At 46.4% G+C, this 12,058-nt stretch overlaps 1 protein-coding gene across 1 annotated transcript in view; it reads right to left on the minus strand.

The window, feature by feature from the left end:
- The window catches only part of KANSL1 (KAT8 regulatory NSL complex subunit 1), a 222,657-nt gene continuing 210,599 nt past the window's right edge, over positions 1–12,058 (minus strand). Inside the window, exons 9-16 of the mRNA XM_006833547.1 lie at positions 7,274–7,456; positions 6,576–6,764; positions 6,074–6,222; positions 2,953–3,074; positions 2,145–2,202; positions 1,840–1,952; positions 923–1,175; positions 1–656 (exon numbers count right to left, since the gene is read on the minus strand). Of these exons, the coding sequence (XP_006833610.1) occupies positions 429–656; positions 923–1,175; positions 1,840–1,952; positions 2,145–2,202; positions 2,953–3,074; positions 6,074–6,222; positions 6,576–6,764; positions 7,274–7,456 (1,295 nt within the window). The 3' untranslated portion in view covers positions 1–428. The remainder of the gene's footprint in view (positions 657–922; positions 1,176–1,839; positions 1,953–2,144; positions 2,203–2,952; positions 3,075–6,073; positions 6,223–6,575; positions 6,765–7,273; positions 7,457–12,058) is intronic.

Here is a 12,058-nt window from a genome sequence, read left to right on the forward strand (position 1 = left end):
AGCCACAGAGGGAGGGAAGGGGGAAGAGCTGGGTAGCCTGCTCTCTCCCATCCCAACCTAGAAGGCATTGCTGAACTACAGCTTTCCATCCTGGGATGTCTGCCCACAGACCTTGTAGCATGGTGAGTCCAGTGATTCAACTGTGCAGGGGGGCTGGGGCTGGGCCAGCAGGCTCTTATCCTGAACTTGTGTTTGCCAACTGGAGGGAGTGCTCAGGTGTGTGACAAGAAAATATGGAAACCAAAACAAAACAAAAATCAAAACAAGGAAAAAAAAAAAAAAAAAGAGACCAAAGTAGGATCTAAATTCCTTAAATTCACTAAAAACTGTGAAAATTTCTGGCATATGATGTTTGAATATCAAACACAGAGATTTCTGAAGCTTTAATGCCAATAGTATAATGAGTCTGTTTCGATTCCTGTACCCACTCATCTGTGAGCTGGACGCTGCGCTGTGACTGTTGTCAGCAGATGCCGACTTTTGAGGGGGGCAACAGGAGGTGAGGTGGGGGCCACCTCCGTTTCCCGGCCAGGTTTGCTGCCTGAGGTGCGCCGAGTGCAGCGAGCTGCCCGTTCCTGTGCATCCAGGGGGTCCTCGCACTCTGCCTGGGGACTGTACGCCAGGGGGAAAGTTCGCCGCTCCCAGGGCTGGACAGACTGTGGGGAGACAAGACACCCTGGTGAGGACTGAAGTCTACCACCAATCTCTCCTGAGTTCCCGGGGCAGCTGGGAGAGCCCCCAGGTTGAACTCCCTTTGAAAAACAGCCTATCCAGCCCCAAGGCACCTTTAAGAGAGTCATTGTCAAGGACAGCCCCAAGTCCTTCAGAAAGGGACAAGGGCACCACCAGATGAAGACCCATCTTCAGCATCTGCTGCCCCTTCCCCAACCCCACAACCCCACCCAAAGGAAGAAGCTCTCACCTGCTCATCCAGCCCCAGCTCTGGCGTGGAACACCGGGTGTCTTCACTGGTTAGGTGTCGCAGAGTGTCCCGAGCCACAGGGGTGAGGGGAGCCGAGAGTAGGTCCGGGCTAATGGGGCTCCGAGGGGACTGGCTGTGGGAAAACTCCGACAAAGAATGGCTGCTACTGACATCAGGGGAGGCAGGCTGAGGGGTGGAGGGGTTGGCACTGCCCAGCTGGGGGGTCGTCCGCCCATCCGATGACCTGTAAGACCTTTACACCAAGAAAGGCAAACCTGAGTATCAGGCCACAGGCCTTCTGTTGATTATTGCGGTGTGGGGGGAGCGATGGAAAAGCACCCCACCCCAAGCATCTTTCCTATGAGTGTTTGAGTCCCCTGGCTTCTTTCTACCACTGACTGGAGGGGCAGGACCACAGGATGAGATTTAAGAACTGTGGACAAAAAGTGCTGGGGTGGGATCCCCAGCACAGTCCCAACCGACTGTAGTAAAACAAAACAAAACAAAAAACAAGAGCCTCCACCCAAGGCCTTCCATTTGAGGATCCTGACACTCACGCAACCATGAACAATACATGGGGACAGGCTGGTGGTGTGTCCATGGAAGAGGACAATCCTTTCCAGCAGGCTCCCCAAGCTCCTCTGGCTCAATTCCCATGACGTCCTAGCAGCCCCCAGATGCAAGACTGCCTGCTACTGGAGCCCATGTGTCACAGTGGGACAGTGACCACGCAACAAGGACTCAGCAGTGGACACCTGAGACGCATCAGTGCCCAACAAACACAACAGATGGCTGCTCGAGGATGGCGATGAAGAGAAGCTGAGAGGCCTTGGCAATTCCATAAATGCATGGAGGTCCTCAACTACTTGTCCAACCTCCCTCCCAGAGGCCCTGACAACCTGTGCCTGCCCCATCACCTGCTGCCACGTCGCTGGGGTGGTACACTCGTGGTCCAGAGCCACCGCGCCCTCTCCATCTCCTCACATTTGGCATGCAGGGCGGCAAAGGCCGCATCGGACAGGTCCTCAATCTGCAACAGAGCAGCTGCATTGATCTCCTTCCTCTAGGAAGCCGAATTTAGGTCAGGACAGATCAATCCTAGGGCCAGCCCCACCCCACACTTGGCTCTTCTCCACCATGACCAGGAGTACAAGAAGCGTGCCACCTGGCCCCCAGCTCTTGAGGGATCTGGATGCACCAGCTGTGTGTGTGTGTCCATTACCTCCTCATTCTCTTCATCAGGATTCCCCTTCAGAGACTGAAGATCAACTTCCCGCCAGCTTCAAAAACAAGAAGGGAGAGTCAGTAAAAGGCAAGGAGACTACAGCCTGGGGTAGCACCCACGTATCCATGTGAGTACAATGTGTGAGCTAGGACTTGGCACCTGTAGGTGGGCACTGCGCCCTGCTGGGCAGGCTCTCCCTATTTCAAGCTGACCTCTAGAACAGGCCACACAATCAAATGTCCACCAGGGCCCAAAATAGGGGGCAGTGGGCTGGGGCTGGGAGACAGTGACAAACTCAAGGAAAGAAATTGTTTAAAGGGAACCACCACCATGATTCAGTGGGGTCCTGGTGTGGCGCTGTGGGCTAATGCGTCAGACTGCAAAGTCGTTTGAACTACATGGTCAGTGGTTCAAGCTCACCAACTGCTCCTTGGAAACCCTATACAGGGTCGCTATGGGTTGGAACCGACTTGATGGCAAACAACAGCAATAATGATTCAGTACCAACTGATTACTACTCTATGCGAATACACAAGGCTCCCCCAATTGTCTCATTTGTCAACAAAAGTGGAAAATAAAAAAAATGCTTATGAAATCCTGAGCTTTGACAGTTTATGTGAAAACACACTGTGTGTCAAACAAAACACGTACAGATCAGACCCGGACAGCCACCTGCCAGACAGTGACCTCTGGACTAGTTGGTATGTTCACATAGTGGAAGGTAGGGGTCTAAGGCTGGTGAGAAGAGGGCAAAGGGCAATGACATGTGAAACAAGGATGGAAGCCAGCCACACTGGGCCTCTACCTGGGAGTCAGGATCTCCTTGTACTGTAGTTTCTCCACTCGGGTTGTTGCAGCGACAGACATTGGGATGACAATGTTGTTAATATCAAATGAGCTCTCTCCCCGTCTCCTCCTTATTGGCTGCTGTTAAGACAAAGGGAAGTTCAAAAAGGAAGTACAACTCTACAAACATCAAATCATTTTACCTGCGGTTTAAAACAATAGCACCAATATCTGGGTTCTGGTGCAGGGGTGCAGTGGCTCACACAGAGAAGGGTGCCCTACCTTAGAGCCCTCAGGGGAAATGTCAAGTGGTCTCAAAAACGCAATTTCATTCACAAGTCCTCTTGCCAACCTTCTTGCTCCAGGGGCCCATATGAAGAGCTTGGGTGAATTTTATAAGGTGGGTACCCTGAATTATTCCTGAGAGAGACTCAAAGTCTAGGCCCAACTCAACAGGTCACTTAACCTCGGTTACCATGAAAGGCACTGCCTCCTTTTCCGAACTCTAGCTAAGTCTGCACCCACCGTCTGCTCAGCCTGTATGTGATTTCTCATTAGTAGCTACTATTCTTGGGGAAAGAGCTGAGCTCTTTATCAATAGAAGGAAACTAAAGACAGGAACCTGCCCATATAGCTCAACCCTGGAGAAAGCAGATCTGCTTCTACACAAGTTGACAAGATCAAAGTCCCAGGAAATAAAAATTCTAAGACCTCCAGTATCAGAGGAGGAGGTGGGCATTTACTACAGGTGGGAGATCAAGCAAAAAATAAAGCAGGCAAGCCAAGGGCTTGGTCTCTAAAATGGAAGAAAGAGTTCACCAACTACTTCTGCCCAGAAAGCAGAAACTCTACCCTGAAACAGACTGGCAAATGAGCTGTGAACAGCCAGAGGGAAACAGTGGGATGACAAACATGCTGCCATGGCGACCAGACTGCAGGAGGCACTAAGGGGCTGCACTCAGACCTCAACCAGCACATGAGGACATCCCACAGGAAAGGGGCTGCTGGAGGAAGACTAGGAAGAGAGCCTTCTACAACTCACCACTACCCTCTGTTCCTGGAAGGTGATAAACTATTGTTTACTCTTCTTCTCAGAGATTATGAAAAGCCAGTACTTCCTGGGCCAGGATTTCAGCTGTCCTCACCTAGCATCTAGCATTTCAGGTGTTCACAGCAGCCTTCTCATGTCAATTTCCTTCTCTACCAGATGACAACAGAATGTCACTGACCTCACAATTTTAGTGTAACTGGTTAACTAATAGGGTTGAAGAGACTTTAGCAAATCTTGCCTGTCAGACTTCTACAGCTAAGGATTAGTGACCTCACCCCCAAAGGCAGCTGCCACTGCCACATCCCTGCTGGGGTAGGGAGAATGGATACACACACCCCTACAAGAAGTAAACCCTCTGGAAGCCTCAAATATCTTAGCCAAGAGTGATGTGACACAGCTGTCAGAAACAGGTACTTTCCCAAAAATGTAATTTCCCCTCAATCTTCTTGGGCCTGCTACTGTTAGTATCTTCAAGGAAAAGAAAGCGCAGTAGATGTGGGACTGTTCAACAGGCCTCACCCTCCACCCAAACTCCCCCACATTCCATAAGGTATGCATCTGGTCTAAGTTCTTCAGAGCCAGAGTCAGCAAGTAATAAGAATAGAAAAGATTCTAACCTGGCTGGTCCAGGAGAGTTTAAAAAAAAAAAAAAAAGTATAAGTGTTTTCCTGGAATGCCCCACCCTCCTAATTGCCTAAATCAGAATCTTTAGAGGTTATTTTTTCAAAGCCACTAGTACAATCACTGACTTTGGTGGAGTGTTGCCGTAAACATTCCCCACGTCCCGCTTTCTCCCAGGTCCTCTTGCACCTCTTCCTGATTACAGGTGCATGGTCTATCACCTCATCTCACTCTTAAATAGCCCAGATTCTTTGAAGAAATTCAGCAACAAGAAAAGTGCTATGTACAAAATTTGTATTAAAAAAGCAAATAAAATTTCAAGTGCTTCAGGTCTACATGAACATTCTTTAAACAAAGATGGCCAGGCAGCTGAGAACAGCACAACACTGCAGTGCTGACCTAGTCTTGGAGCTCAGAATTCAGACTTCTATTCTTTGAGGACTTTGCTGGTGGAAAATCAATTGTGTGATGGATCCTACACATCCATTTAGACAAAAATTTTGGGTATGCGTAAGGTGGAAAGAGGGGCGGAGCAATGACGTCCTGTGGAAAAGACTGCCTGATTTCTAGAAGCAGAGAGAACACGGTGAATTCCTACCTGACGAGAGGGGCCTGATGAGCACATTTTGGTGTCCTGAGCTACGCTGCACTCCTCCCTCCGGCTGAGACTGTGAAGTGGGAGAGCTGGCCCTGCAGTCACACTGCCTGGTATGAATCACAATCACAACTCTCACAAGCCACCTTGCCTTACAACAGCTTACTTTGTAAAAAAAAAGCCTCAGTTTCCCTGTCTAAAAATGGGAATCCCTAATATAATCACCTATATCTCAATCAAAGGTGTATTCTAGGACTAAATGAGCTAACACACGTACAACACTTCGTACTGATTCAAACTAAGTGTCCAGTAGATAGTACAATGGCAGCACTTTACTACTATGGCTACAATGATTCCACAAAGAACTCTAGTTCATAGGAACAAAGCATTGATAGGTTCAAGGACACACTCCTTTGGAGATTAAAATACGAGAGAGAAATGAACAGGCCTACGCGTCTGGAATGACTGTGCTAATAGTACCCAGGGGGCGAGGGGTCAGATGGCCTGCCACCAGGAGACCAGGGCATGTAGGTGCTACCAGGTCTGCAATCCAGGTCTGTCACCTACACAACCGGGGCTCTGCCTTCTCCTTTATCTTCCAAGCACCCACGCACCCAGAGCTTATTGTCAGTGTTCCAGTCCCACTTACCAGGACCATGGGATTGTTGATCCTGTGGGAATGTGCTCTCACAGACCCTGAGAAGTCACAGGGTTCTGTCTAGATCTTAGTCTACCAACTTAACAGAAAGCCCACTTGGACCTCAAAAGGCCACAGACATCACCATGAGCTGAATTCCCACCCCTGCCCATTGTCAACTGTCCTCCAGTGCCACAAGAATGGGTAAGTCCCAGCAAGTCCACACAGGTACTTACAGATGTGCTGGCTGTGACTTGTGAGCCCGAGCTGCTGGGAGCAGAGGTGTCTGATGAGGTGGAGAGCTGACGCACCAGGGGACTGTGTGCTGGAGGCTGAGCAGCTGCCAAGTAGCTTGAGCTGCTCATGTCTGTGTGATGCTTCAACACTGCAGAAGTCAACAGAAAAGAGAGAACTACATCACCACCTCCATCAAGGTCTGCTGCTCGTGCAAGCTAAGAATGCCAGCAATACATGTTCAAGGCAAAAATGCTTTCTAAGCCTAGAAGATAAAAAGGTGAAGCAAACTGGTTGATGCAGGTAGGGGGCTGGGCAGAGGTTGCTGCAGCATAAGAAATGACCTGCATTTAGAAGCAGTGTAGGACCCCCCCCACCCCCACTCTGCCTTCCTAGAAAGGGAAAGACAAAGCTGGGGGGCAATTCCGAGCAGCCCAGGCTGCCCCAGAAAGCCCTGAGCAGGAGCAGGCACAAATGCAGGCAGAGGGGCCGGCCCGGCCCTACCTTCACTTCTCTCAGATGAGTGGTCTCGCAATCTCATTTTGCTGTGGTTTGGGTCATGCACGGGTGGCGGCGGGTTGAGCAAGCGCTCTGCTTTGGGCGCTGTCACTCGCTCCACCATGGGCACAGCCCCCACATCGTCTAAGTGCTGTCTGTGGGTCCTGTCAGGTCGGATTTGGTGATAGGACAGCTCTGAAGGGGGGGAACAGAAAAGGAGCTGTGAAATACCTTCTCTCAAATCTTTCCTTATTTGAGTTCCGAGCTCTTGAGGTCTCTCTAGACCGACACTATACACCCAGTAACCCTTCTAGGCTTAGAAAGGCAGCAGGACAGTCCCCTGGGACTGAAGCCTCTAGTAAATAACACAGTGGCCAAGACAGGCACAGGGAGCTGACAGATTCCTCAACCAGGGACATGTCACACCAGCTACAAAAGACAGCTTGCCAAGAGATGCACCCAGGGCCACAGCACAGCTGGCTGCTCCCTAAGCATTCTGGGTCACGCCCCAAGCTCCATGATATCTGGAATAGTCCAAGTTCATCTGAGAACATCCGAGACAGGCAGAGGTAGACTGTGAGCTGAATTTGTCAGTCAACTGCTACTTCCAACCAAGACACATTGCACCATGTCACATCAGTAACTTACAAATATCAAATAAATAGAAAATGAACTCAAGGATACCCTGGTCCCCTGAAACTTACTGGCTGTTGTTAAGAAGGAGTTGACCAACTTGTGCCTGTCTTTCCGAGTTGGATCTGGTAGACTGCTTGCTATGGGCGCTCTGTGCTTAAGGGAGAATTTTTTAGGAGGTTTGATTTTGTCAAAAGGCTTGTTCTGCCACTGAGACTTCAGCATGCTCTGGAAGTGCAGGCTTGTGGGGACATCTGTAAGAAACACACAACACTGTAGCTTAGTCCAGACACCTGACCTCTGAGCCACTTCCTCCTGAATGAGGTCACTTACCTGAAGTCTGGCTCTCACCTACATCACACCTGTCTCCTATTTGCCCTGTGGCCTGGGAACCCAGCAGGGCAAACTGCTGCCACACATTCGCTTATGAGAACTTTCCTAAAAGTAATTCTTCAGTTCATAAGCAAGTTACTTTTGTCTTTCATTTTCAAGTTTTAAAAAATAAAAAAATCTCAAACACCTTTTATAAGATAGCTATAAGGGAGTGTTTCTTTATCCCATGTATTCGACTAAGTTTGTTGATATTATTAGTTTGAAAGATCGCGATAACAGCACATTCTGTTTCTAGTCTTCTGGGGATTTGAAACATTTAAGCCCACTTCTTCCTATCAATACCTTCAATGAGGATTTACTCATTCAGTAATTTCAAATAATAATTTTATTTTTGAGTCTTTCCTTTCTCCTCTAGCACTCCCCACCCCTACCCCCCGGCCAGATTATACTGTTAGGTGACTATGATCACAAAGCAACAATCTTTCAGACTTGGGGGGGGTGGGGGGGGGTTGTTGTTGTTGTTGTTGTTGTTTTGTGTGTCACTGTTTCTTGTATCGTCCATTCTTATAAAAACAAAAACTGTGCTTTCTCCCACAGCGCCACCCCAGGCCACAGTTTACTAAGGGGCCACTCGTCCTCAAACTGCTCTGAGGGGACTGAGTGTTAAAGCCAACAGGTTTGGTTTGTTCTTTGTTTCGAAAAAAGCTTAAAAGAAGAAAGTAGACACACCTACAAGTGACAAGGAATCCAATTCTCTCTCTGCAGCACCTGATGCTAGAACACAATGGAAGAATACTCTTTCTTTTTTTTAATAGCTAGAATAGATGACTTCCAGGAGGTGCTCAACAAAGCCTCTTCAACTAAAGCCTTAACCTTTGTGTTGCTGGTAAGTGCCGTCAAAGTCGGTTCCAACCTAGGGACCCTGCAAAGGATTTCTAACAAGCTGCTGCTGAGCTTGAACAACCGGTCTTGTGGTTCAAATCAACTTTACAGTCCAGTGCATTAACCTACAGCACCACAGCAGGACTCCCCAAGCCTTAGCTGGCACTCCCTTAATGCTCTGACCCGGACGCTGACAACACTGCACACCTGGGCCAATACCACCTGTGCATTGCTACGCTGGACAGCAGTTTGAGAGTCTCTTCTAATACCCATTTTGGTCTTTTTCCTCTTTCTTGTCTTTTTAATGACCCTTTGCGCTTTCTTCCTGGTATGATTTTCTTGATGTCATCCAACAACGCTTATAGTTTTCATTTATTAATGTCTAATGTATCAAATTTGTTCTTGAGTTTTATCTGTAAATTCACATGGGGTTATGTTCAAGGTCATATTTTGGCTCTTAAGGACTTGTTTTAATTTTCTTTAGCTTCATTCTGAACTTGAATATGGGCAATTGATGGTCTGTTCCACAGTCGGCCGTTGGCCTTATTCTGGCTAATTATAGGGAGGTTTTCTACAATCTTTTCCCACAGATGCACTCAATTCAATTTCTGTGTATTCCACCTGGAGAGATCCATGTGTATAAGTCAGTCACCTTTTATGTTGTTTAAAAAAGGTGTTTGCAACGAATAAGTCATTGGTGTTGTGAAATTCTACCGTAAGAGCTAAAGCATCATTTCTGGAGATGCAACCATGATACAACATGGTTGTTGTATTTTCCAATTATACTTCTCTGTTTTCAACCTTTGTATTCCAATCACCAGTCAATATATCTTGAATGCATATTTGATAAATTTCAGATTGAAGAAGTTGGTAGAATTTTTCAGTTTCACCATCACTGGCCTTTAATAAAAGAACTAAAAGAAAAAAAAAAAAAAACCTCGACTTGCAATATTGAAGATTCTATGGGCAAAATACTGAATGATGTAGAAAGCATCAGAATAAGATGGAAGGAATACAGTCCTTATACTAAATGGTTGATATTTAAGCACTTCAAGAGACAGTATTTGATCAAGAGCAAATGGTACTGAAAGAAATCCAGAGTGTACTGAAGAAGGCACTGGCAAAGAACAAGGTTCTGGGAATTGATGAAATGCAAACTGAAATATTTCAACTAACTGATGCAGCAATGGAGACACTCACTCATTTATGCCAAGAAAGTTGGAAGACAGCTACCTGGCCAACTGGATCGAAGAGATTCTTATCTGTGCCTATTCCAAAGAGAGGTGACCCAAAAGAATGCACAAATCATTAATATCACACACAAGTAAAATTTTATGCATGGTAATCAGAAACTGGCTTCCACAGTACATTGACAGGAACTGTCAGAGGTTCAAGCCAGACTCAGACAAGGACATGGAATGTGCTTTACTGACTACACAAAGGCTTTTGACTATGTGGATCATGACAAGCTATGGACAACACTCAGGAGAATAAGTATTCCGGAACACTTAACTGTGCTCAAGAGAAACCTGTACACAGACCAAGAGTCAGTTGTTCAAACAGAGCAAGGGGACATTGAATGGTTTAAAATCAGGAAATGTGTGCGACAGAGTTGTATTCTCTTTCTATACTTATTCAATCTGTATGCTGAAGAAACAAGAAATTGGATTAGATGAAGAACATGGCATCAGGATTGGATTAACAATTAACCTGTGATATGCAAAAGATACAACCTTGCTTGTTGAAAGCATAGGGGACTTAAAATACTTAACTGATGAAGATCAAATACTTCAGTATGGGTGCACCTCAATGTAAAGAAAACAAAATCCTCACAACCTCACCTCTAAGCAACATCATGATAAGTGGAGAAAAGATTGAAGTTGTCAAAGACGTCATTTTGCTTGGCTCCATTACCATGAAAACAGCAGTCAAGAAATCAAATGACAAATTGCATCAGGCAAATCTGCTATACAAGGTCTCTTTTAAAGAACAAAGATGTCAGTTTGAGAACTAAGTTGCATCCGACCCCATATGCACGTGATAATGAATAAGAAGACTGTAGAAGAATTGTTGCACTTGAGTTATGGTGTTGGAGAAGAATATTAGAAGAACCAACAAATCTTTGTTGAAAAAAGCACCACCACAGAATGCTCCTTAGAAGCCAGGATGGTGAGACTTGGTCTCTCATACTTTGGACATATTATCAGGAAGGAGCAGTGCCTAGAGAAGGATGTCATGCTTGGTAAAGTGGAATGTCAGAAAAAAGAGAAAGACCTCCAACAACATAGATATGCACAATGACAGTAGCAATAGGCTGAAGCTTAACGATTGTGAGGATGAGGTGGGGCCAGTCAGTGTGTTTGTTGTGTAGTGCATAAGGTCGCTCTGAGTCGGAACTGACTTCCTAACACCTAACAACATTATTCCCAGCTAAAGATTCCCTGGACTTGATTAAGTAAGGTGTCACCCCGAGCACTTAATAACAACAACAAAGGTAGTAGAGGAGTCCTGGTGTGGTGCTGTGGGTTAATGTGCTGTACTGCAGAGTTGCCTGAACTGCAAGGTTGGTAGTTCACGCTCACCAGCTGCTCCTCAGAAACCCTATACAGGGTTGCAACCAACTTGATGGCACCTAACAAAGGTGGTGGAGGAAACCTGAACACTCATCCAAGGAACAAAGACATTAGTAATGCAATGTAACCATTTTCCTAACATGGTTTGATATAGACAGACATAAGCATCTATAGAAATCAAAGAATGAGGTTCAGCTATATTTAGTTTGCCAGGAATATGAAAGCTAGACATCCTGTCACCTTTGAACATCTTTCAGAGACAGGTTGCAAAAGAGTGGCCCACAGAGCAGGTCTGGTGTACATGTTTGGCCCACACAACATTAAAGATTTTGAATGATTATAAAGTGAAACTTGTAGCAATACTGGGTTTGCATGGTTACTGTGAGCTGGAGCATAAGTAGCAACTCTCCCTTGAAATAGGACACGAGCTATCTACTTTGTCTCAGACCCATTCGGGCTTCTTTAGTCATTTCAATGACTTGGTTGGCCCTGCAGGCACATGAGATCTCAACCCTCAGATCCTAAGGGCTACTCCACATGTTGAGTCACTCACTGGTCTTCACTGTTTCCTACAAGTTCTAGGAAGCAACGTTCTCTACAACAGCAGATATGGAGCCCAACACTTCAGCACACCACTTACATGGGGATAATGGGAATGGTGCACCCTAGAGTTGTGAAGCCCGGTGACCCTGGGAAACATCTACATTACAAAGTGACTATGTTCTGAACGTGGCAGTTGATTAGATCATAGAAAAGTTATATAAATAGGAACAATATTAAATAGGGTGATAAGGCTCCAGGCCAACCCACAGAAGTCTAATTAAATCAAGGGCAAATATGATATTCTGTAGGATGGCAAAACACCGACTTAAACTCTCTGCAAGCCCAGTGCCATGGCTGGGAGCTGTGTACACGTGTGTGTGCGTTTCTGTGAGAGAGTGAGAGTGAGAGTGAGAGTGAGAGTGAGAGTGAGAGTGAGAGTGAGAGAGAGAGAGAGAGAGAGAGAGAGAGAGAGAGAGAGAGAGAGAGAGAGAATTTAATCACAGGCAAAAAAATTTAAATTGTGAA

Source organism: Chrysochloris asiatica, unplaced genomic scaffold, assembly GCF_000296735.1.
Source record: "Chrysochloris asiatica unplaced genomic scaffold, ChrAsi1.0 scaffold00007, whole genome shotgun sequence".
Taxonomy (NCBI): Eukaryota; Metazoa; Chordata; class Mammalia; order Afrosoricida; family Chrysochloridae; genus Chrysochloris; species Chrysochloris asiatica.